The sequence below is a fragment of the Bos mutus genome, chromosome 2 (assembly GCF_027580195.1).
Source record: "Bos mutus isolate GX-2022 chromosome 2, NWIPB_WYAK_1.1, whole genome shotgun sequence".
Classification (NCBI taxonomy): Eukaryota; Metazoa; Chordata; class Mammalia; order Artiodactyla; family Bovidae; genus Bos; species Bos mutus.
The window spans coordinates 108947104-108973105 of NC_091618.1; the positions used below are offsets into that span (position 1 = coordinate 108947104).

Here is a 26002-nt window from a genome sequence, read left to right on the forward strand (position 1 = left end):
GATATAATGTTCTACATAAATTTCTCATTTCAGTCATCTCTTTGGTTAAAAGAGTTGAAGATTTTCTAATTTGCTGCTTAATTACCACACCAACTGTTCAAATGCCTTCACCCTAGTTTGCATTCAGAGTCAAAAATGCTTAGAGGGTAAAATATTTAAGTATGCTAGTCAAATGTATGCTTTGTACAAAAACTCAATTTGTACAAAGAAATTGAACAGCCATTTTACCCTTAATATGCAAAATAAAAATGTCGCCTTCTTATCAAGTCCTTAAACTCAATTACAAACTCAATTCAAATCCATAAGATTATAAAGACTCCTTAACTGAGATATGCTGATTTATATCAGAACTCTGGAAATCTGGACTGTGGTAACTTCTGACTTTTTCTTTTGCCATTTTTATGTAGTCTCTATTTCTGCTTTTACTCAGGCCTGCTTCACAGATACTGGCATTAACCAAAAGTGCAGAGCTAATGATTGAAGTCGTAAATAAGCCAGACTCTTTCTGTCTGTGATCAATAGTCCATGAACAATAAAAAAAAAGTTTTGTCAACAGAGTGGTCCTGGTCTGCCCCAACTGACTATGACCCATTGAATGGGATGTGTTTTGTGACCTATTTTGGATTGCTGGACCTCAAACCTTGACCTCAGTGGAGTGGAAGGCTTTGCTGACTACCATTCTACACAGATGCATTTGTTATCTGAATCCTCTGGAGAGGGATATCTTGTCCACTTTTTGAAGTTTTCATCCAGGTGGACCAGAGGCTAAATCCAGAATAATAACACTTGACTCTTGTTTCAGTGTCTATGTATTTGTTGGGGGTTGTGTTTATTGTTTTGATTTGTCAGGGGAGAGGAGAAGAGAGTGGGTTGGGTATTGGAAGAGAAGCAGCTGGTGAATTTAAAAAATAGGACTCAAAAGTTTATTTCCTGGTATATTGTAGCCCTCGGCTTTGAGTCTTTGAAAGTCAGTTAATCCCCCGTCAAAGCATCATACCGTCAGCCGCACACCGTTCTCCATATCTGTCACTCAGAGATGTGAACCCTTCAGCGCAGGAACACTCATAACTTCCTTTGGTGTTATGGCAGATCTGAGGACAACTCCCGAACTGCATACATTCATTGATGTCTGCAGGCAAAATAAAACCAAGTGAGCAATATCTGCTTAGAGCCCATCTCTTCCTTAGAGATCCTGCTTCTGTTTAAATCCATATTCACAAGCAATAATGATGAGAAAAGTGCAGATGAGCACAAGTCATGATGCCAACATTTGCAGAACACTAACCAAACTTCAGATACTATTTCACATGCATTTCAAGTTTTTCCCTCATTTGATCTTCCAAAACGACTCTCTCAGATATGGACTGTTATTGAACCCAAAGTCCCAAAGACCAGATTTAAACAGAAGCAGTCTGACTCTGTACAACAGCAGAACAAGATTTTCCCTTTGGGGAAGCAGCTGTTGTACCACTGGTATTTGGTACCACTTCCCTCCTGCTAACTGGTTCCAGGAAGGGGCGGCACTGATTTGGCTTTTTCAACTGAGTTCTTAGGCATCAGCCCTCAAAAGAACTATTCTAATCATCTGAGTATGGTACATCATGAAATAGGAATAGTAAATTCAAATGATCAAATACACCTAAAATCCTACTTGATATTTACCATCTTGGTAAGCGCCCCATCTTAGAACTCATTTATATAAGTCTGACATAAGGGTGTAATAAATATGTATTGTCTGAAGAAAGGCAGACTTGTGTTTATTAAAGAGAAATTTTGATCTCACACACTGATACAATAGGGAGCCATCATCAGCCAAGCCTTCATTCATCATATCAATTTCACAGACATTACTGAAGATAGACTATCACCCAGTGCTATGCCAGACACCGGTAAGACAGCATGCAAAAAAAGCAACCGGCATGAGCTTAGCCCCACGAAGGGAATTAAGCCATGTTTAATAAAAGGGAATGAGTGGAGAACCTAAAAAGTACAAGGTTCTCCTTATAGGAACTGGAGGAAATACAGTCTACCTTCACAGAGGTTTCTGTCAATACTATTGGGTTTGAATCCAGGTCTACAGGAGCAGATGAATCCTCCTTCACGTAACTGGGTACAGTTGTGTTCACACAGATTTTCAGCACATGATCTGTCTTTTCCTGTATCTGAAATGCAAAATCCCACCATTACAAATGAAAGGTACAAAGCAGATGAAGCACAAGTGAACACTCAAGTGGCCTATCAGAAGAACACCTACAGATGGCCATCAGAGAACAGAAAGTCTTGAGATGCCCCCTTTCCATAAGTTTTGCTGAGTATCAGAGACCTCTCTACAGGTATATCTGCCAATGCCCTGAATTCCATTTGTACAAATATATGTAATGTTAGATCCTTGAGGCAATTTTCTGATTATACTCAGCACTGCCAAGATCATCCTCTGAGCATCCATTTCTGGACAGAATCAAAAAGCCAGGGACTCTTTACAACCATCACCACCTGCTCCACTATCTTACTATTATACAATGATATCAATATATAAATAATATTTGGGTGCATGCATGCTAAGTCACTTCAGTACTGTCTGATTCTTTGTGACCCTATGGACCGTAGCCCATCAGGCTCCTCTGTCCATGGGATTCTCCAGGTAAGAATACTGAAGTAGGTGGCCATGCCCTCCTCAGGGGCTCTTCCTGACCCAGGGATCAAACTCACATCCCTTACATCTTCTGCATTGGCAGGCAGATTGTTTACCACTAGTGCCACCTGGGAAGCTCAAATTTTATATATATATATATATATATATAAATATTGATGTATATATAATATATATATCTCATGTGTGCATACATGTATATATAGCATATGTATACACACACATATAAATAGAAGGCATTGATTTTGTTTAAAAGAAAAGGAGGAGAAAGGGAAATGAAAAGGAAAGCAAGCGGATGAGCAGCACCAAGAACTGGTATTTAAAATGAGAATTCTATATCTTAGTCAAAGTAGCCCAATGCAGTAAGACTGAATTCCATCACAGATCCACTTAATATCTGAAAAGAAATGTTGTTTCCATACCAGATTAATGCCTGGGCTACCTTGCTTGCTTGCTTGCTTGCTTGCTAAGTCGCTTCAGTCGTGTCCAACTCTGTGCGACCCCATAGACGGCAGCCCACTAGGCTCCTCTGTCCCTGGGATTCTCCAGGCAAGAATACTGGAGTGGGTTGCCATTTCCTTCTCCAATGCATGAAAGTGAAAAGTGAAAGTCAAGTCACTCAGTCATGTCCGACCCTCAGCGACCCCATGGACTGTTGGACAGCCTACCAGGCTCCTCTGTCCATGGGATTTTCCAGACAAGAGTACTGGAGTGGGTTGCCGTTGCCTGGGCTACCCAGTTCCCTTAAACAAACCCTGCTTTTAACGCAATGTCATTTGAATTAGAAGTACTATGGTGAAGAACCTGCCTTGCAGTGTAGGAGACACCAGTTCGATTTCTGGTCCAGGAAGATCCCACATGCCATGGGGCAACCAAGCCTAGACTCCACAACCACTGAGCCCGTGCTCTAGAGCCTTCGAGCGACAACTACTGAAGCCTGCGAGCCTAGAGCCCACGCTCCACAAGAGTAGCCCCTAATCGCCGCAACAATGAGGATCCAGCACAACCAAAAATATAAATAAACAATTTCTCAGCAAGGAAGTTACCTTAAAAAGAACAGGGACTATGGCTGATTTTAAGCCTTTTAACTTGCACAGGCAACTGCAAAAGAAACCAAAGCTTGATCCAAGCCTAACTTGGAAATCCCCAAAGTCCTGGAACCATTCACATTATCAGTTAGTCTCCAGGCATCAAACCCAAATCAACTTCTTGGTTCTGCAAATTCCCTCATGTTTATGCCTTTTAAATATTTAATTTAAATCACATTATTATGTCAAAAAGTCCAATCCTATTGATAAAGTGTGTGAAACAAATGGCAAATCAACTCAATATGGTTGGTTCTTCATCTTCCTTTGTAACCCACACAGGAGAAAAATTTGCCAGGAAATCCTTGAGGGGCCTCAGAAAAAGGCTATTAAAGCCCAGGAAGTTGGAAGCATGTGGAGCTAACTAATGTTACCAAGTCCAGACTTGCAGGGTTTGAAGAACTCCCTCCTTTTTCCTAAAAAGAAATTGAGGCCTGGTGATGTTAGTAGGTACTCTAAGTGGCACAGTTAGTGGCAGAGGAAGTGGGAGCCAGTTCTTCCAGTCTGGAGTCCCAGGACGGTTCCAATTCGGCCCCTGCCCCTCTGTGTGACCTCAAGCAAGTTATTTAAGCTCCTGAGCTTTCTTTTAGACATAATGGCAGTAATCCCCTGGAGCTAATTTGAGTAACAAACTAAAGAATGTATGGGGGGCTTCCCTGGTGGCTCAGTGGTGCAGAACCCATTCCTGCTAATGCAGGAAACACAGGTTCAATCCCTGGTCGGGGAGGATCCCACATACGGTGGAGAAACTAAGCCCATGCGCCACAGCCGACCACTGAGCCTGTGTGCTAGCCTGGAAGCTTCAACTAGTGAAGCCCACACCCTACAGCTCGTGCTCCACAAGAGAAGCCACTGCAACAAGGAGCCCACACGCTGCAAGGAAGAGGGCCCCTCTCCCTACAGCTAGAGGAAAGCCCCCGCACAGAAAGGAAGACCTGGTGCAGCCAAAATATATAAACAGATAAACATTATATATACAAAAAAAGAATGTATGTGAAAGCATTTCACAAACGCTATACAGGACTACCAAAGGGCAAATTATTAGCCTGCCATTGCAACATTCACTTTCCATTAAGCTAGAATCATCCCTTGTTTGTGTACATCATACCTTTCCTACACAAAAATCCTCTCTTAAAAATCTGTGTTCCTTCCAAGGTCCCCTGTGACATTTCTATTCTTTTAAAAATATATATTTTTTTAATTTATTGGCAGTGCTAGGTCTTAGTTGCAGCATATGGGGTCTTTAGTTGCTGCATGCGGGATCTAGTTCCCCAACCAGGGATTGAACCAGGCCCCATTGGGAGCATCAGGAGCACAGAGTCTTAACCACTGGACCATAAGCATGTCCTGACATTTCCATTCTTACCAACTACTCTTCCCCTCTGTACCAAAGATACTGCATTTGGCTTAAGACAAAAAAAAATGTGCAAATTTAGAAACAAAATAAATAGCTTTAAGGTGCTGACAGCCACCTAGTGAACTGGGAAGAGGCTGTGCCTTTCAGTTAAAGGAGACCAGAGTTCAAATCCTGACTCAATTTCTTAATGACAGGAAGACACAGCCAATTTATTTAACCTGTAGGGTGGTTTCCTCATTTGTTTAAAAGAGAGTGACAGAGAGACAAACAATACCTAACTCACAGGATTGTTACATGGATAAAATGAAATAGTCCTATTTAGTATTCATGTAGTATTCAGCACAATGTCTGGTATAGAAAAACTGTTCAATAAAGAAACACAACATGTAAACTAAAGACAAATGTGGTTACCATTTACTTTATGTTATTGCAAGTTTTTCAGTAAGGTAACCTGAGTTACTACCATGAAGTACAAAAATAATTATTTACTTACTGCATCCCGTCTCATCAAAATTGTCACCACAGTCATTAACATGATCACACACCCGGTGCTGTGGAATGCAACGCCCATTGCTACACTTAAATTCATCTGGTGTACAAGGTCTAGGAGTCGGTTCTACACCTATAATTTAAGAATAAGTTCAAGTCAAAACATTCTCTTTTGTGAAACAAGATGCTTCCTTCTGTGTCAGAAACAGTGTTTCTCACAAATAAGCTGGTGCTTCCCTACAATTCCTGGTCTCCCTTGCAGGTAGCTTGGGGCCAGATCCAACCAATGGACTATGAGCATAATGGACACCTGTCACTTCCAGGCCTAAGAAGTAAGGAAACTGTCTCCTCCATTTCTCTCTTCTCCAGCTTCAGCAACCTTGAAGACTACGTGTTCCGGATGGCTTAATACAGGATGAAGGGGGCTGCCTGACCTTCATCAAACTTTAGGCCTCTGCTGGTGTAAGCCACTGAAATGTTGCAGTTCGTCTGCTGTGATGCCTGGCTGTGATTCCTCTAACATCCTCCTCCATGGGAAGAATTTTAGCTTCCTATCCCTTTTTTCCACACTGGGATTTGATTACATCCTACAAGTGTCTGGCATGATTAATAGAGGAAGTGGAAACAGAAGACAAAAAGATGTAAACCTGCCCCAATTTTTAAAAAAGGTTTTATTTCCAGGTTTTCATCCTTTTGTATTATGCTTCAAACAAACATATTAACAATGTTATAACCATTGGCTCATCTCTGCCCCAAAAAGGGGAAGGAGAAGAAGGGTTCAAACTTGAACATGGAGATGGTATCAAAGTCTGCCTGACATAGGATGGCAACTGGCAGTAAGCATTCTAAGGCCATATCAATGTAAGGAATAGAGAATAGAAAAGCATTTATCCAAATTTCCCCAGCTAATATCCTTTTAGAAAAAAAAGTAATTGGACTCAGGATAAATAACCTTCCTGACTGACTTTTTCTAGGTAAACTAAATTGCCCAGAAAATTAATCAGCTCTTTCCTTCAATGGATATATGGAAAACGGTCTCAAAATGGAAAAGCACAGATTTCTCAATACCTAAAATATTAAATGCAGCCATTTATCTCTTAAAATAATCTATCATTTTTCTCGTCTGGGAAATGCATTTTCATTTTAAAGAAGGATATTAGATAAGCCCTGTGAACACTAGTGCAGCCTTACTCAACATGAGCTTTTCAGCGGGACATTGAGAAGTTCCCATCCCTAGATTAACAATTAGAAGCTCTAGGCTGAAGAGTGACCAAACCTCATCTTTGAAAAGATGAAACCCTTTGAAACCCTTAGTTTTTCAAGTGGGACTCAAACCACTATTTAGTATTTGTTCTCACTTCCTTAAGGAACTTTCCAACATCTGGTTCAAATGAAATAGGAAGAATGGGGGAAGGGCTGCATCTGAGTACTGTGTGTTTAGGGAGTCTTGCAAACAATGTCCATGGAGATCTGCAGTCATACGCACAGCTCAAGCCTCTATAGAACAAACTGAAATCCCTGAGGTACATTTTGCAGACTGCAGACAACTGGGGGCCTTTCTTTTCCCTTCTCCCTTTTGACTTTTGCTTACAGAGCTCCTTTTTCTCATCACTTCCATCTCCACAGTCATCCTCCTGGTTGCACACCTCATGACGATAAATGCAGCGATTGTTGTCACACCGGAAACGGTATGGTGAGTCACAGGCAACATTTACTAGAACACAAGATGAAAAAGCAAAAGTTTACATTAAGAATAGAACATAAGGGTCAGGATATAAAAACACTCCTGTTGCCAACACCAGGCTTGGGCTTGCTTGATTCGCCCCTTATTGGCTTATTTGATTAACCAATTGACAAACATATCTTGAGTGTCTTGTTGACACCCTGGTGCTGCTCTGTGCACCAGGTTCAACTGGGGAAAAGAAAGACGCAGTCCTTATCCTCATGGAACTTTTATTCTAGCAAAGAAGCCAACTTCACAAATTAACCATTCAACTAAAACTGTGGTAAGAGCCCCAAAGGAAACATGCTATGAAACCAGCTACTGGGAAGATCTGATATAGATCTAGGGGAGGAGGGGTCAGAAGAGGCTTCACGTGGGAAGAGTCTGGGTCAGGAGGAAGATGGCAGGCTTCTGGACCTGAATAAAAGATCTCTGTGGCTGGAGCTAGAGTGAGGAGGACAACGGTGGCCGGCAGGTTGGAGAGACCAGCAGGGCTATACACTAACTCTCATCCTAACAGCCAGGAGCTCACTGTTTGTCCCTCCGACTACAATCCAGAAAATGAAGTCTTTTCATTAAAGTTCTACACCATGATGGAATTTCCTTCCTCAATTTCCTCACCTATTACTTTCAAAGTTGACATCTCAAAGCAAACACGTACTCATTCTGTTACCCAGAGTTAGATCTCTGGCTGATGCTCATGCCCCTGTGAGGAACCTACAGGTAAAACCCAGGGCCCTTGGTTAGAACAGGGACACAGTCCTCTACATGTACCAGGAATTCAGAACTCAACACACAGGTGTCTTCCTCTTTCCCATGGACGACATGAGCTGTTTGATTTTCCTTCTGCCTTGGTACCACACACAGGAAGCAAGAGGAGAGATTTTTAATGAGGTTGAGGGGAAAAAAAGAACAGCTGCAAAAGTTGGCTCTTGGAAGTATTGTTAATAGAACTTCACAAGGATTATTTGTGGTGAAAGGAAAATGTAACATTATAAAACAGTGTGGATCATTTTCATGTGGCTGTGTCTCTGTCTCCCCAAAGTTTAATCTTACTAACTATGGGCACTTTATCTTATAGTGGGAAACAACTTTTCCAGGATTTATTTGACAGTTACACATGTTTAGGCTCTTTTTCAAGATTCTTCAAGTGAAAAACAAAACAAACTATTGTTAATTCCTTAGAAGAAAAGATGTGGCAAGGGAAATATTGGGATGCCACTGGGAAAATATAATGCAATTTATATTTTAAGTATATAATATAATTAAATTCTCTTGATGGAAGGAATATTCTGATATATTATTTTCTAGAGTCAAATCATAAAAATGAATAGTGAGGGCTAAAATGAATAGTGAGGAATCTAGGAAATTGAATGGAAGAGGTGATGATGAGAACCTCAGAAGTGAATTACAGCTAAATGAAACTAAGAATTAAGAGTTTCAAGAGGAATGGAGGGCTTCTACTTACATGACCTTCTTAACCTTGGCTTGCATCTGAATCACATGGTGGGTGAGGGAGGGGTTGGGGAGGCGGGTGGGCAGCTTACTAATGCAGAGATTGCTGGCCTCCACTGCCAGCAATTAATCTGTTTTTCTAACAGGTCGCCAGGTGATACTGACTCTCTTAGTAACAGAGATAACACCTGAGATCTCCAATGACTCAAGGCATGGAGCAAAATGATCAAAACAAACTTATGTTCATTCACTTTGCTAAAATGCAGTAGTTCTCAACCAAGAGACCAAATTAAAACCTAAGGAGCTTTTTCAATATATTTTTGCCCAGACCCAAAATGTCCTTGGACCTTTGATAGGTCTAAGCCTGAGGTGGGACCAGAGCATGTGCTTCTAAAGCACCTTTCCCCAAGGGATTCGGATGGGTACCCACATTGAGATTGACTGGTTTAAAAAATAAATATGCATCATACAACAGAAAGGAATTAGATGGGCTTGAATTATGATGTAAATGAAGTGAGTTTAAAGATTAAGTGGTTTTAATATTTCCTAAAGGTGCTTTGTGAAGCTCCAGAGGCTTGGCAGAAGTACTCTGAGGGGCATTGAAAGTGGGGTGGAGCAGGAGAGATATACACTCCACCCTAACTCAGACTTCGACCACAACAGACCTGCCTTTATTTATGCATATTGGTTTTCCAACAATTTCTTTTGAGGCCACTGTTTTCAAAGGCCACAAAAATGTTTAAAACTATGGATGTCTGCCCAACTTTCTCATGTCTCAAGTAGAGAACTAAGCAGGAAGGCCAAGGAAAGTGCACTAATCAGATCATGTGTCCAACACACAAAGATTGTACAAATGCCCTCCCACTTATGCTCCACATAAGAAACATTGACAACACCACCCCTCAGTCTCTCACTCACAGCACAGATGGAGTTCTTCATCGGAACCATCGCCACAGTCATTGTCACCATCACATTTCCATGATGAATGGATACAAACGTGATTTTTACATTCAAACATAGTAGCTGGGCAGTATGCACCATTGGGAAAGCGGGTGGCTGTCGGTGGGGAGGAGACATATTCAAATGATTAGAAATAGATACTTTTTGGAAAGCTAGCTGGCTATTTCTCCTTTTATAGGAAGAATTCTCCTAATAGAAAGTGTTCCATTATAGCCTGCTCTTTTCTGATTCAACCACAAGTACTGCAGCCTTAAACCGTCTGAAATTCTGATGGAATGTTTCTTAAGGGTAATTGACTAAGCCCAGTATTTAATGACACGAGTCATTCTATGGACAGCATTGGGTTTTTTCTTTTTCAGGTAAGTGAAACTTTTCAGCAGTGCCAGCACTGGCTTTTCCTATCATATATTTAAAGTCTCTAGGAAACCAAGGTTTTAAGATGCGGCAACCACATGATCAACAAAATCCATCATAGATAAGCATCAACAGTTAATATTTATTCAGTGGTTCAAAAAGACTAAAATACAAATGATCATATAGGCTTTATACTTTTAAATGGTTTTATATGCCTTTATTACAATTCAGAAAATGCTTAATGCTGGACCTTCAATATGGTTGAATACCCATTTATTCATTGCTTGAATATTCTTTTCCTGCCAAATTTTTATGTGATTAATGATTTGTAGAGTAGTTGATAATATATAAATACTTTCATTAGCACAGACATAACATATTCTCTATCTATATATAATATTTGAAATATTATTTGTGAAATATACTTGAATGACTACTGTGAAATATATAGACATGATGACTCAAGCCCCATGTAAATTGATAATTATCAATGAATGCTGAATAGAAAATATCTATGACCTTTCAATCTAAGAAGTGGTGGCTAATGGGTCTAAACAGCCATAACCATACCAATTGTCTAGAAACTTACGACAATTGGCTTCATCAGAGGCATCGCGACAGTCAGCCACCCCATTGCACTTCATATGTTCAGAAATACAGTGCCCGCTATCACACTGAAAATATCCAGGACGGCAGGTCATCATCTCTGAAAAGGAAAGAATGTTATTTCCAAGGTGCCTTGGTATTCTCAGACAAGTTTTAGCTCTGTGGAGGGTAGTAAGTATTCCATCGCATTCCTATCCATACCCAGTGACTGGCTCACAACAAACCCACAACTTGTGGTTAGTGAGTGAATAAACTCTCAAAAGTTACACCTTCCCCATTGAAGATACGGAGATGGAAGTACCAATCTCTCCTCTAGTTAAAATGAGATTTTTAAAACTCTCTTGTGATTTTCCCCTATTATTGATCTAGAATGCCCTAAGGTAATCATACAGCTTAGAAAGTACAGAGAAGAAGGTACTGTAATGCTAAGGTTTCTATATTACCGAAAATACACAAAAGTCATCTTACTCTATAAAACCTTACAAATACACATTGGAAGTCCCGTTGTTGTTGTTTCATGGCTAAGGCATGTCCAACTCTTTGTGACCCTATGGTCTGCAGCTCGCCAGGCTCCTCTATCCATGGGATTTCCCAAGAAAGAATACCGAATTCCCTACTCCCCTCCAATGTGCTGATCCTAGTACGAGACTGTATGGGAAGCCCCTCAAATTGCTGTAACAGTTACCACAGTCCCGCTCATCTGAGTTGTCCCCACAGTCATTGGTTTGGTCACAGACCCATCGAGAAGGAATACAGCTCTGATCATCACATCGAAACTCGCTCTCTGTGCATTTCCGGGGGGCTGAAAAGGAGAGCCACATGGCCATTAGAGGGCACCAGGACTCATACACAGTGGGCTGGCCCAAGTGCCCTCTGTGCCCAACCCCCTCCTGTGCCCCAAGTCCCAGACCATCCAACCTGCAAAAATAGACTTTTCACTTCAATTGTAAGTCTGTTTTTAGTCAGTTATAATTGCAGGTGAAACCAGCACCCTGATTCTTTCCACAGCCCATACTTTCTCATTTCCAAAAGGAGACTAAAGTTAGAGTATATTTCATGTTAGTTAATCTGAAATTGATACATATCATAAGGCAATGATGTAAGTCACCTCAAGTTCTTTTTGAAAAAAAAAAGATGTTGTTGAGTGTAAATAAATTAACAGACAAAAGATATACTTGGGTAAATATTCTTTTCCTAGAGCGTGATTACAATCTGCTAGGAAGATGAAAAGTAGAAATGTACCAGTCAGAAAGCAAGAGATCAGACAGCCATCATCCTACCCTTTGAGGATGAATGGCATTGACAGTTGAGTTACAAAGAGCAGACATCCCCACTCCAATGGCACATGGGAAAGAAGGACCCCGAACACTCACCACAGTTTTCCTCATCAGAGCGGTCTCCACAGTCATTTTGCCCATCACATCTCCAGCGAAGAGGGATGCAGCGGTGATTTGTACACCGAAATTCCCCAGAAGGTTTGCATGTCATCGACTCTGCAAATCACAGTCATTGCAAATACTTCAGAAGCCCATGGTCAAGGAATGCCAAAGTAGTACTGGCTCTCGTGAGACGGTCTCAGGTTTATGCTACCCTAGTCTCGAAACTCCCAGAAAGAGGAATGCCAGCCACATTCACTGTCAATACTCCTCTTTAGGATAGACTGAGCCTATCCTACTATTTGAAACTAAATCCATTCTCTTTTGTAGAAAACAGTTCAAAAAATGATTTGGTCCCTGGCTTGTAATTTGCAACAAAGGCCTGAAAAGGAAAATTAAATGATGCTGCCAGCAAACAAAACATGTCCATTGCATTGTCTCTAGGTGATTAGATTCAGTGTTATTAAAATAACTCATTATCTTTCCTACCTCTCTTCCAACTAAACACAACACGCACTGTTTTTCAGCTAGAGAATATGCCTAATCTTGGAAAATTCCATTAATTCATTTGGCCTTTTGTCCATAGATTCTTTCTATATTGCCAAACACAAAAGACGTGGAAGGTCAGAGAGACATTCGAAATACCAAAACCTCCAAATAAGAAATATTTTGATTATGAAATGTCCTTTTTAGAGATACATATCAAATTTTTTCTCTACCTCCTCCCTCCCATCCATTTCAATCAGTCTGTAAGACAAGACAAACTTGTCAAATGTAAATAAGACTTTCCCATTTGTGAGAAATTACACAAATTCCTAATATCTTCACATTTGGGGAAAGATTTCATTTAAGATGATATAAATGAACCTCCCAGTACCCCTGTAAAATGCCGGGATCCCTATAAAATCGCTGTAAAATGCAACACGTTATTAGAGGCAAACGAAGGAAGGATGACGTGGGCAATCCAACCCCGCTGCTGGTAAGCTCTCGCCCCTCCCCCCACGCCGCGCCGCCTACCACAGTCCTGCTCGTCACTGTTGTCCCTGCAGTCGTCAACGCCGTTGCACACGGCCCACTTCGGGATGCAGCGGTAGTTTGTTTTACAGCTGAATTCCGTATAGTTATCACAGCGATAGGAGGGGCCCACTGAAAAGACAGGATGGAGCAAAGTAAGAACGGAAGTCGTCGTGGTCCTGCCAGGAAACCACAGACACCTTCCACAGTGAGCATGTTATCAACCAACCAGACTCTGTCTTTTTGGCAACGGTGTCTCATTTGTGCTTAGTCGTTCAGTCGTGTGACTGACTCTCCGCAGCCCCATGGACTGTAGCCCACCAGGCTTCTCTGTCCATGGAATTTTCCAGGCAAGAATACTGGAGTGGGTTGCCAGTTCCTACTCCACGGGATCTTCCCAACCCAGGGATCGAACCCGCATCTCTTGCATTGGCAGATGGATTCTTCAGCACTGAGTCACCTGGGAAGCCTGTGTCTCCTTAAGGTGTGATTTGTTCACTCAGAGTAGAAAGACAGAGACCTTAGGTTTTCTCAACACATCATTACAACTCATTTATGTTGTGGTCAGACTGTTGACGGGGGAATGGGGTGGGATGGGGGAAAATGTACCCTGGTACATTTTTTTACTGGGTTTGAAGTTAAAAAAAATCACATGAGGTTCAGGTCCCTCATTCACCTTCGCTGTCTCTCACCAGCTTTCTCTGAGGCTCAAAACAGAAGGTGCAAGATAAAAATGTAAGTTCTTTTATCATATTCTGTAGTTAGACATCCCGTAGGCAGAGACCAGGAATCCTCCATTTGAGACCCAGGCATGTGGTTCAAGCTGCAGGCTGAGCATGCAGCTCTCCTCTGCATTCTTGGGGAGAGCGAAGAGGGTGCATGCGATAGGGCCGCAGCAGGGCCTATGCACTGTCTCTCCAGCCACACAGAGCTGCTCTCAGGCCGGACGGGCACACGGAACTCACAGCATTCCTGCAAGGGCTCGTCTGAGTAGTCTCCGCAGTCGTTGTCCACGTCACACTTCCATATCTGAGGGATGCAGTGGCCGTTGGCGCACTTGAAGTAGCCAGGCCGGCAGGTCCTGCTGGCACAGTGCGAGCTGTCTTCGTCCGAGTTATCGTCACAGTCGTCCTGCATGTCACACTGCCAGGACTCCGGAATGCAACGTTTGTTGGCGCACTGCCATTCGTAGGGCTCACACTGGTGATGCTCTGCAAGCGGTGGCATTTGGTTATCAGTTTGCAAGCGTTCAGGAACAGAAGCCCCTAATTCACACTAATGGATCCTGTAGAACTCCACTCTACTTTCCTTTTAGAGGACTTATGGCCTAATGCGCTTATTATTAACCAGTAACGCTACACGGGCAGATAGTCCTTTGACTATTACTGTCCCCTACATTCTTAAAGATCTTTTTCTTGAATGTAACATTAGAGGATGAGGATTGACAGCCTACTAAATTCACTTTCTCCGGTACCTGTTGCCCTAATGGACAATGGTTTTCAAACTATGTGTTTGTTGCTATTGTTGATGTGCTACTTTTGGTTATTTTTTGGGTTTTAGTGGAGTTTTTTTTTTTTTGAGAGGGTGCTTTTTAAAACTGGAGACATAAATAAATATCACAACTGAGAGTCCCTGTTTAAAATGTGAGAATCCCTGATTTCACCCTCAATATTAGCTCTTAAAGAAGACTCTATACACAGTACACAGCAAAGAACCACCAATATAGACAACTTATAATGTGGGATGGACTCTGAGTTGTCTTTTTCCTCCCCCAGGATTTTGGACCAGATTTTGATTTGATATTCAGAAAACCCCCACAGAACCTGATCGTACACGATCAACTACAGAAGCGGGCAAAGAACGTAGAAAGTGATTCCACTCACCACAAAGCACAGGGTCTTCATCCGACCCATCAGGGCAATCCTGACGCAAATTACATAGGGAGTGTGAGTTGGTGCAGTTGCCATCATTGCACTGGAACATTCCTAATGCGCAGAAGCGCTGTGGGCAAGTGATAGGTTCATCGGAACCATCCAAGCAGTCTCTCCGCCCGTCACATTTCCACCAGATGGGAATACACCTGCACAAAGGAAACAGCCTTCTCTTAGCAAAGCAACAGGCAGTGAGAGGAGCAGGCAATGACCATTCGGAGAGAAGAAGGCAAAGCTGAATTTCAAGCAATGATATGCAAGCGTTTTATCATGGCCCAAGAAGAGGATCAGTTCAACCTTGGTTACTGTGGCATAATCTTCAGAGAAAACATAACTAGGTTAGAAAGAACAGGTGTGTTAAGACCCACCATATGCTCAAAAAGTGCTTTGAGCATGATGACCAAATTCCTGCCACAGCCAATAGTGAAGTGTGCATTCTGGGTAACAGATGGATGGTTAGAGCTATCAGTCAGAGGGAGAGATGACATCAGGCTATGGTCTGGGAAGCTGGAGGCACTCCCATTTGTTGAGAGTCTACGTTGTGATGGGGTATGCTAGATTCTTAATCTAAGATTCTTTACTCAATCATCAAAATAATCTGCCACTGAATCTTAGATGCTATGGTTTGCATAACACCTCCTCTTAATCTCACTCTCTGACTCTGAACCCCTAGTCATCAAGGGCTGTACCCACTGTGAGGGAAATAATCTATGACTGTGTTTCATAACAAATACAAATGATCAAAAATAGATTTGTGTGACCCTCGATCCTCTGGCATAGTTAACTGAGGAGATAGGCCAGCACGTGTTTGAAAAAGATGGGGAATTTCTATCATTCCTAAGGGCTGTTTCTCAGTGTACATTTATGTACATTCTTGACCCTGAGACTTTGGGCAATTCATTAGAATTTTGCTTCCTTGTTACAGATATGAAAATTTGCATGCCTGGGTGTAATTATTTGGTTCCCAAAATGCCTCCTTTCATGGAAGAAATTATCTGAAGTTGGAGACTTCAGACTGAAGTTGGACAGTTGGAGAGAGTCTTGGTGCATCCCAAATGAGCCATGTTAATTAGCCAAAATCTTGTTCACTAGAAAACTCTTATCCCCAGGGGCCTTGAAGTTCAATGTGTGTCCAAAGGCTGGAGAGGCAGTGGAGAGAGGCAGGAGCGAGCCTTACATTTCGCTGTCAGCACACAGGAATTGGGTGCTGGAGCACATGGGCAGGCACTGGGTGTTGGGACCACGCTGGACGGTGTAGAAGTTATCTGGACACTCGCAAGTGAATCCAACACCTCCTTCTTTGATGAGGCAGAGATGAGAACAGCCACCGTTGTTCGTACCACAGGGATTAGGCACTAGTGAAAGAAGGGAGAAAACATATGTTCATTCACTTAAAGCAGGGACGAACGGATTACCTGCCACATAAAACTCATCACCTCTTAGTAAAAAATCATTACCCTAGATACACGCTTTTTCAAAAAGTTCATAAAGAAGACATATGGTAGAGCTGTGTTAGCAACCCTGTTGCTGATACTGATTTATGTGCAGAAGTGAGGCTTACTTACTGCTAGAAAAGTTCTCTGGTGGTCCAGTGGTTAAGACTCCACACTCCCAGTGCAGGGGGCACAGGTTTGATTCTTGTTTAAGGAACTAGATCCCACATTCCATTAAAAAAGAACGTTCTTGGAGAGCAAGTGGGAGGTTTAGCTTACCTCCATGCACCCAGAACATAATAAAGTTTTACTTTCCAACAGATGCTATATTCTCTCCTCCTAAGGATACAGGCAACAGAAGGCAACAGGCAACTTGGCCCAGAATCAAGTTGACAGATAAACTGAGCAACATCTATACTAATTTTCTGGGCTGCCACTCAGAGGTAAAGATGAATTTGAACTTCTGCTAAATAATATGAAGAATATTATCTTCCAGAAAAAAATAGTTTGCCAGTTCTCATATATCCTAACTTCCAAGTTTATCATATGTTTATGATAAAATATGTTTATGATATGTTTCCTAACTTCCAAGTTTATTAAGACAACATGACCTAGCAGGCCCACAAAATGCACTCTATCCCCAAAGAATATTCCAGAACTTGGCTAGATATCAAATGCAAATAGCCATTTAATAAATTATATTTTATGGTTACTATAACTTTCCTTTAAGCATTTCTTTTAATCATTTCTTAGATTGATCTTAGTAAAGAAATGATTCTTATAAATACATCCATGTGATTATAATACGTCTCTTAGGTATTATAATTTATTGTGGTTATACAGGAAAGTATTTTTCAAAGGTGCTTTCTTAAGTAGGACTGAAATGTCAAGGCAACATATAATAACTATTGATTTTTATTAAAAAAAAAACAAAAAACCCAAATCTTTAAGAATATAGCAGATACTATGAAAAAGAATCATCAGCAGCCTTTTCCAGAAACAGGGGAATAAACTCTATACCTTTAATTTCTATCCCCTCAACTCTCAACATTTGTTTCATAGAAAACATTAACAAGTAACACCATTTCCAGTATAAATTATGATATTAATGATTAAAAAAATAAAAAAAAAACAAGAGCAATGTGTATAAGACCCTAAGGTAACTGTGCAAAAACTTCTGAGTAACTGTGCAAAAACTTCTGAATCAACTACTCACCAATTGGCTGCCTATAAGGATGATAGACACGGATGTCATATGGCCTGTGTGTTACATTCAACAGCGCCACTCTATCTGACCCATTGTATTTGTTTCCCTTCTCAACTGTCTTTGTATTCCAATCTGTCCAATAAATGGTGTCTTCAAAAATGGTAATAGCAAAGGGGTGAGACAGTGTGCCAGTTTCGTATACTGTGTGCCGATGGCGGCCCTCCAAATCAGAGTACCTAGGATCAAAGGAAGAAAGAGTGACTCAATGAAGACCATGCCTCTCCTCTAACGCCTTTAAGGATAGAGGAGCTAACAAATCAATGAATATCATGGAATTTGGCTAGGAAATTATGTCAGAATATTGTTACTTTGGGGCTTCCCTGGTGGCTCAGATGGTAAAGAATCCACCTGCAATGTGGGAGACCTGAGTTCAATCCCTGAATTGGGAAGATCCCCTGGAGAAGGGAATGTCAACCCACTCCAGTATTCTGGCCTGGAGAATTCCATGGACTGTTTAGTCCATGGGGTCACAAAGAGTCGGACACGACTGAGTGACTTTCACTTCATTGTTACTTTTATATTTAAAAATCTGGGCGCAGACCCTAAAACTCCCACAAGAGGTGGAATGATCTAGCAACTAAAAAAGTTGATAACATTAGCCATGGGATGTCAGAAATTTTTCCAAAATATCTTAATTTATGAAAACTTAAAGAAGGCATAGGAAAACCAGAGGTCAATCTTCTGGATCTCTGTTGCTAAGACTGCAGACAAATGACCAGAATATAGTCATTATCCATTTCTTTTTAAAAAATTCATAAACCAGAAAGCGGTCTTGATCTCTTCTCTCAGTTCTTACATGATCTCTACATAGAGAGCTCAGACACTTTTATGAGTATTTTTTCTCAAGTGAAATTTTTTTCAAGATAAATTTAACAGAATGCCACAATTTTTAAAGATCTTGTTTTTTGCATGCAATAGGCTGTGCATCTGGGTACGAATTCATAAATACCCAGAAGACATCACCATCATCTAACTACGCCATAATTAGCAATGTCTCTGAAATAAACACATATTGCTTGGCCAAAAATTTGCATTACCTTTTTTTACAAGGAGTACTCTTCATTGAACAGTATAATGTTTCCAAGTCTGTTTATCATATATTTGCAAGGGAAGGGCAGAGTAAAGGGATAAGGAAATTAAGATGAATTGAGCACTAGGCTGACTACCATAGGGGAGAGATTACTAGCTGCTTTTTTAGGAGTATAAGAAGTAAAAGCACCAAGACAAAACTGTGATCTGGATGGCTTCAAAGTTCACACTCTTTCTCTTGTACCATGCCTCAGAGCTCGGCGAACTGCCTGTAGGCACTTTAGTTAGAAACGACCTCAGAGTGAACGTTCATCAAACAGGCCAATTAGAAGCTGCCTAGTCCATGGGGTCACTAAGAGTTGGACACGACTAAACGACTTCACTTTCACTTTTCACTTTCATGCATTGGAGAAGGAAATGGCAACCCACTCCAGTGTTCTTGCCTGGAGAATCCCAGGGACGGGGGAGCCTGGTGGGCTGCTGTCTATGGGGTCGCACGGAGTCGGACACGACTGAAGCGACTTAGCAGCAGCAGCAGCAGCAGGAATAATACACTGGCAACACAAACCCTGCTGTTTGGAATGAAGAGTTATGCGGTTTGCTTTATTCTTTTCTATGTACGTACTCAATGTAACCCAGGTGGGCATCTGCCCAGTAGAGTAGATCATTGGTGTAATCAATGGTGAGGCCATTGGGCCACATGATCTTGGTAGAGATAATCAGAGACTTAAGGGTTCCATCCATGCCTACTCTCCCAATGTATGCTCGGTCACCCCAGTCTGCCCAGTAGACGTGCCTGTTGGAGCAAACACAACATGTCAGTCCTTGAAGCCAGAGGAACTCAGTGGCAAAGACACAAGCTTTCTCCAATTAGAGAAACAGAATTTACATCCTACAGAGCATTTCATAAAGGAAAGAGAACTAACAGAAAGAGAACTAACAGAATCTAAAAGGGGATAATGTGTAGGAAATTCTCAGGAATGAACATGATAAACTAGAGATTTCAGTAGGCTTGACATGGAAAGTCCGATAAAGTGAGTTGTTGTTTTCTTAACCATGATTTACTTGCATGCAGCCAAAATATGTAACTTTATAAGTGAAGTGATGTGTCATGGCAAAGAAAATAGCATATGAATATTATTTGAACAAGTCATGCTTCTAGCCATTAAGCCATTTACCAGGTAGCAAAAGCAGAAGACAAATTCCAGCAAGATACTGGCCTTGAGATCACTACGTGAACAGCCTTTTTGGTAACAGAGGTGGAAGAAGGGCGTAAAAGAAGAGCCTGAGATTACAGGAAGACAATACCCATATCGAGGGTGAAGTGCAAGTCCTCTAGGATTCTCAAAGCAGAAGGTGTTGTTGGCATCCACACAGTGCTCAGCCAACTTGCGGCGGTATCGACCATTGAGGTCAGAGACAGAAAGGCAATTCAGGTAGGAATCCACCCAATAGAGCTTTCTGCAGATGGAGAAGCAGGAGTTAGAGCCATTTTACTTGTAAAACAACGTACATTTAGCCACACACTTTCCCATCCAAGCACTTTTCCCCCAGGCAAACGACGACAAGAGGAAAACAGTTGACCTTCCTGCAATGAAGCAAAAAAAGATGCAATAATGTGTGCTTGTTTTCCTATTGCAAGGTGATGTCAGCTTACAGTAGGGAATTGTGGGGCCACAGAAGGATTTTGGCTTTACTTGCTTCATACAGCAAAAGGCATCTTTCCAGGTAATGATCCAGGCTTCACAGGAGCAAGGAAGCAGAAATGAGAGCAATCAATAAGTATCATGAATTACAGTTTACATGTGGAGTCAAGGAAACTTGTCTCAAGTGCAGCCTTGAGACTGCAAAAGGGAACTCTGAATGCTAGCATCCTTAAGCTAAAGAAAAATTTACCGCCTCCCTGGCCTTGTCCCACTAGACTGGCAAAATAACTTTCTTAACCTGAGCCAAATTTCATTTAATCAAATCACCAGTCTTAAAGTATCCATAACCTTCCAAAGTTCAATACTCCTAGAATGTCTGATAGTCAATTTCCACTGAAATGATTTCTCTTCCAAAAGCTCCAATGTCTCCTTGCTAGAGGTAAACATGATCCAATCATACTAGGTGTCAGAGTAACTATCAGGACAGTAGTACCTTCTTAGGCTTGTGGATGAGGAAAGGAGTACCCAAAAATGTACAAGCCTTGCTCACTTGGGTGAGTACTGATGACCGAGATGGCCACAATTTTGGATTCTATCACTGTAGAGGGTAATAATAGCAACAATAATAGTAGCTATCTATTCAATGCCAGGTTTCCCGGGGGGCTCAGTGGTAAAGACTCTTCCTGCCAATGCAGGAGACAAAGGAGACTTGGGTTTGATCCCTGGGTCTGGAAGATCCACTGGAGGAGGAAATGAAAACTCAATCCAGTATACTTACTGGGAAAATCCCAAGACAGAGGAGACTGGTGGGCTATAGTCTATAGGGTTGCAAAGAGTAGGATACAACTTAGTGACTGAATAGGCTCATATTCAGTGCCAGGCCCTGGGCTAAGGGCTAAGATCACAACAACTGCCGGAGTAAGTTCTACTGTTACTCTTGTTTTCTTGATAAGGCTGCTGAGACCCAGAGGGTAGTAAGAGCTAGAGCAGGAATTAATTCAAGACTGGCTATACCATAGGGCACTCTACTCTGTGGAGCTTACTGCCAACTCACTAATTCCTCTTTATTCAACAATCAAAACACTGACGTGTGAACAGAATATGGAGAAGACACTCCATCCCCATATAGGGAAAAATTAAGAGGACTGAGAGCCAGTCCAATTTTCCACTGTGAAATTTTGCACTGTGCTTTGAAAAACTAGTATATCAAGTTTAAGGGCTTTGGGAACCAAACATCTTTGAGTTTAGTGTGGACATCTTTATTGATACTGGGAAGATTATTTCAAATTTCCAAGTAATTGTATCTTAGAACTTCCCCTCTAAGCCTAAATGTGACTAGGTTCTATTCTGCCTTGTGTTTTAAGGAATGTTTAATCTGGTTGGAATCTCTCATGAACATCTGAGGAAATGCTTCATTCGTAAGGTATTTTATCCTACAATCACCCTAGACTTTTTCTCTCCATCTTCCTGACTACCACACATGTATCTAATTCTTTCCCCTGGTCAAGAACATGCCTAGGACAAGAGGAAAGCAGCTAAAGTCCAGGGGAAAATACCATCCTACCAGTTTTGGGGCGAGAGGGCTGAATGACAATATCAAGGTTAAAATATTATCCATCTTTCCCTTCATTGAATCAAAGGACAAGATAAATGGTTAGTTCTGTTCCTGCAAATCGTTAGTTGCTATGCTTTTTGACACCCCACAGAGTCATTATATATAAAATATTTGTATTCACATCAATATTTTATTGATTATTCTTCAGGCAGTTTTGGAGCAGGCAGGCTATTATTCAACTAGAAGTAGGAAGCCAATTCTCCATCCCCCATCTTTACTCTTAAGACGATCAAACAGAAAAGATGTGGAAGCATCCTCTGTGGGTCAAGGGTGACCAAAGCAATAATATTTGCAGCCTAAGTGCATGCAGCTTCCTGTCAGCCACAAAGCCAAGTGTCTGATTCAATAGAGATGTGAAGAAGTGTGATTGAACTGGTAGAGTTGAATTAAAATACCACTGTCTACCGTAAAGATGCTCAGAGTTTCAAGTTAGCCATTTTTTAATTTATAACCAGCCCAAGTTGGGAATGACTAGCATTGTAAGTAGCCTGTAAATTCCAGGAAAGCAGGGGCTGTGTCTGTCTTGTTTACCTCCAAACCCCAGTCCCTAGAATAGCACCACACTTAGGCAACAGCTTTAAATGACTGAATGCACCAACCAAAGCATGAATCATCCCTTCACATACCTCCAGTAATAACAGAGCTCTTTCTTCCTTTGTGATGCTCCCCCCCATAAAATTCATATCATAAATTCTTAAAAATCACTAGATTTTAGATTCTGTGGTATCCCATTTGATTATTAGGTACACAGCACAAAACAGCAACAACAACAAAAAAACAAAACATGCAGAAGCATTAAAATGTTTCTACCTGGTAACCCAAGTTGGAAAGATCAATTCCCTATTAAGATGAAAGCCTGGCTAGAACACTTTTTAAAAAACAAAAACTTGTTAACTTTTAAAAAGCTTTTGTCTTACCTGGTAACCCAGTCGACAGCCAGACTTTCCGCACCAGGTAGATTGTGCTTTAAGACTGTCTCCCTGTTTGTCGTATTCACAAACATTCTCTCAATGACTTTATTCTCTATATCAAGCCAGTACAATCTCTTTTCTACTCGGTCAAAATCCAATGCCACAACATTACCCAGTCCTTGCAAGATGAGGGAGTATAAATGGCCATAGACAGTTAGATTTCTCAAATAGTAACGGTTGCTAAAAATGAGATCAGGCTCTATGTTGCTGTTCTGCCGGCAGGTCTTTCCATCTGGCTCACGGATGTAGCCTGGGGCACATTTGCAGATGTAAGTGCCAGGTAAGTTCTCACACTTTTGGCTACAGACGAAGGGCGTCTCCTCGCATTCATCAATATCAACACAAGTCCTCTTGTCAGACAACAGCTTGTAACCAGGGTTACAAGAACAATAGAAACTGGTTAAGGTGTCTGTGCAGTTTTGGTTACAACCACTGAGTGTAGGGTCATTGCACTCATTAATGCCTGTAGGTAAAAGACAGTTATCAGAGAACCTAAGTTGTCAGTAATGGACCCACCATAATGGTCAAAAAAGTGCTTGGGGCTGGTGCACTGGGATGACCCAGAGGGATGGTACGGGGAGGGAAGTGGGAGGGGGGTTCAGGATGGGGAACACGTGTACACCCGTGGCGGATTCATGTTGATGTTTGGCAAAACCAATACAATATTGTAAAGTAATTATCCTCCAATTAAAATAAATAAATTTAAATTTTAAAAAAAAGTCAGCCTTCCTGCTGGACAGATGCAGTTCTTTTTGTTTGGTTGGGTTTGGACAGAGCCAAGTTCTTAATGAATCATGCTAAAAAAGACAAATAAACAGGGACAAATAAGAAGGGATTTCTAAAGGCCCCACATTATTCAAAAGTCACTCTTACTCAACTTCCTTCCTTGATCCTTCACCAATGGTTTTAACAACTAATACAACCAGGGTGGGGGTTAGGGGCGGGGTGGGAGGGGGACTTCCAGTTAAACTCTCCCCTTTAGTCACCTGAGGATGAAAATTAAGAACAGATTAAGGAATGTAGTCATTGCAACAAGTCATTGCAAGATCAGTGCTGTTTGCTCTTAGATACGATGGCCTTAATTTGTTTATCTCCTATTCTCTATAATGAATGGCTAACTGATGATTAGTCCAAAAAACGTGTGTGACTGACCTTATAGACCAAGAAATCCTTGCTTTTTGATAGGCAAACAACAGTAATTTTCTGGCAGTGTGCTACTTAGAGAACCAACTGAAAGGTCCTACTAAGTCAGAAAGGGTTGAGAATCCACACTCAGTCCCCCTCGTTTCCTTTTCCCTAATCTTCCGTTATACTCACCACATCCTTTCTCATCACTGTTGTCTGAGCAGTCAGGGAAGTTGTTACAGACTTTCACCATCTCAATGCAGTTCCCATTGTCACACCTGAACTGATGAGGGGGGCATGTGGTTTCTGGGGTGTGACACAGGTGCTCCAGCTCATCAGAGTTATCTTTACAGTCATTGTCCCCATCACAGACATAGGCCTTATTAATGCAGAGTCCGTTCTGACACGTAAAAAGGGTCTCGTCGCAGGTAGGGTACACACAGCCCCTCTCATCACTGTAGTCACCACAGTCATTGTTCCGGTCACACCTGTGTCATGAGACCCAGTACCACTTAAAATCAGAATATTTCAGGTGAAAATCCAGATCCCCAGTTTCTCTCCAAACACATGATGCTGATAGCGTCTGTGTCTCTTAGCAGGGGCACACGCCCACAGTCCGCCTCACCTGCCTCTCTCTGTTGTCAGGCTGACCCTGAGCCACAGCGTGCAGTCCCATTCATCATCCTGCTCACACTGTCACTTTTCTTATAGCAGAAAGAATTGAATGAAGTATTTCTTATGCCCATGCCTCTATTCCAAGTGGCAAACCCTGAGCGTCAGCTGCCTCAAGAAAGACTTTTCTTCTAGTAAGCCCACTTCACTCATCTTTCTGATCCTCTGTGCAAGGTCATGTTATGACCTTCCAGGACCCCAGGCACTTCTGCTTTCATGGGCCCCTTCCTCCATAAAAATATTTAAAATTATATTTAAGGACTACGTTGGTATAAAGGCATATATATTATTATTTAGTATGTAAATACTTTCTTTGACCTAAAAGTTCTCTTTATTTTTTTTCTTTTGATTTTAAAAGAAGTCCAAACATTTTCAGAGGCCATGAAAAGTATCATGGGCCCCAGCCCTGCCTCATGGACTTTTGAGGTTTGTTAATAACTTTTTTAATCCCCAATTCACCTGAAGTGGTTGGGGATACACAAGCCATTGTTACAGACGAACTCTGTTCCAAAGCAGGATCTTCTGGTGCAATTCTGGTGCTCATCAAGGGCATCAAGGCAATCTGCTTCACCATCACAAACCCACGATTTAGGGATACAGCCTCTGTGTGGACGCACACCAACCTCACAGGCAAACTCAGAACTTGAGCAGTTGCGATTCTCTGAAGCTAAAGCACAAAGAGAATCAGGAATCATATGAGAGCTCATTCCAGCAGTCAAGTTCATTTTGAATCAGTATTTATCTTGCTTTACGTTACATAATAGTCTGAGGGATGAAAGGAAATGAAGGGAAAATAGGAAGATAAATTACTCTCCCAAATTTTCATTTTAAATGCTTTGAACCTTGAATTTTTTTCAGAAGTAAAAAGTAAAGATAAACACCTCATAATTTAATTTCCATAAAATTAATGTAAGGTCATAGTTTTCCCTTAGGGATATAGAAAACTACTTGCATTTTATTAATTGGATACTAAAAATCCCATACATTTGGTAATTTTTTTTTATTTTATAAAGTATAATCACACAAACACAATGTGAGATAGGCATTTTATGCCAGTTTTATGAGAAAAGTGAAACTCACAATGGTCAACTAGACAGCAAAAAAAGAAAAATCACAGAATTTTCTAAAAAGCTAGGGCTTCTTTCCTACATATATAGGAAGAGTACTTGTTAATAAAAGTTGACAGACACCATGACACTTTAGGAAAGAGCGAAAATGCTAACATGTAATCATGAAACTCTGCA

The 26002-nt window shown here is 41.3% G+C and overlaps 1 protein-coding gene across 1 annotated transcript in view; it reads right to left on the reverse strand.

Moving 5' to 3' along the window:
- Positions 1–26002, reverse strand: part of LRP2 (LDL receptor related protein 2) — a 176348-nt gene that overhangs the window by 19968 nt on the left and 130378 nt on the right. Inside the window, 18 exon segments of the mRNA XM_070357974.1 lie at positions 998–1129; positions 2031–2162; positions 5586–5714; positions 7173–7295; positions 9678–9815; positions 10663–10779; positions 11365–11481; positions 12053–12172; positions 13073–13201; positions 14035–14280; positions 14953–15149; positions 16178–16355; positions 17650–17876; positions 19355–19525; positions 20038–20190; positions 22908–23424; positions 24279–24574; positions 25218–25425. Coding sequence (XP_070214075.1) covers positions 998–1129; positions 2031–2162; positions 5586–5714; positions 7173–7295; positions 9678–9815; positions 10663–10779; positions 11365–11481; positions 12053–12172; positions 13073–13201; positions 14035–14280; positions 14953–15149; positions 16178–16355; positions 17650–17876; positions 19355–19525; positions 20038–20190; positions 22908–23424; positions 24279–24574; positions 25218–25425 — 3330 coding nt within the window.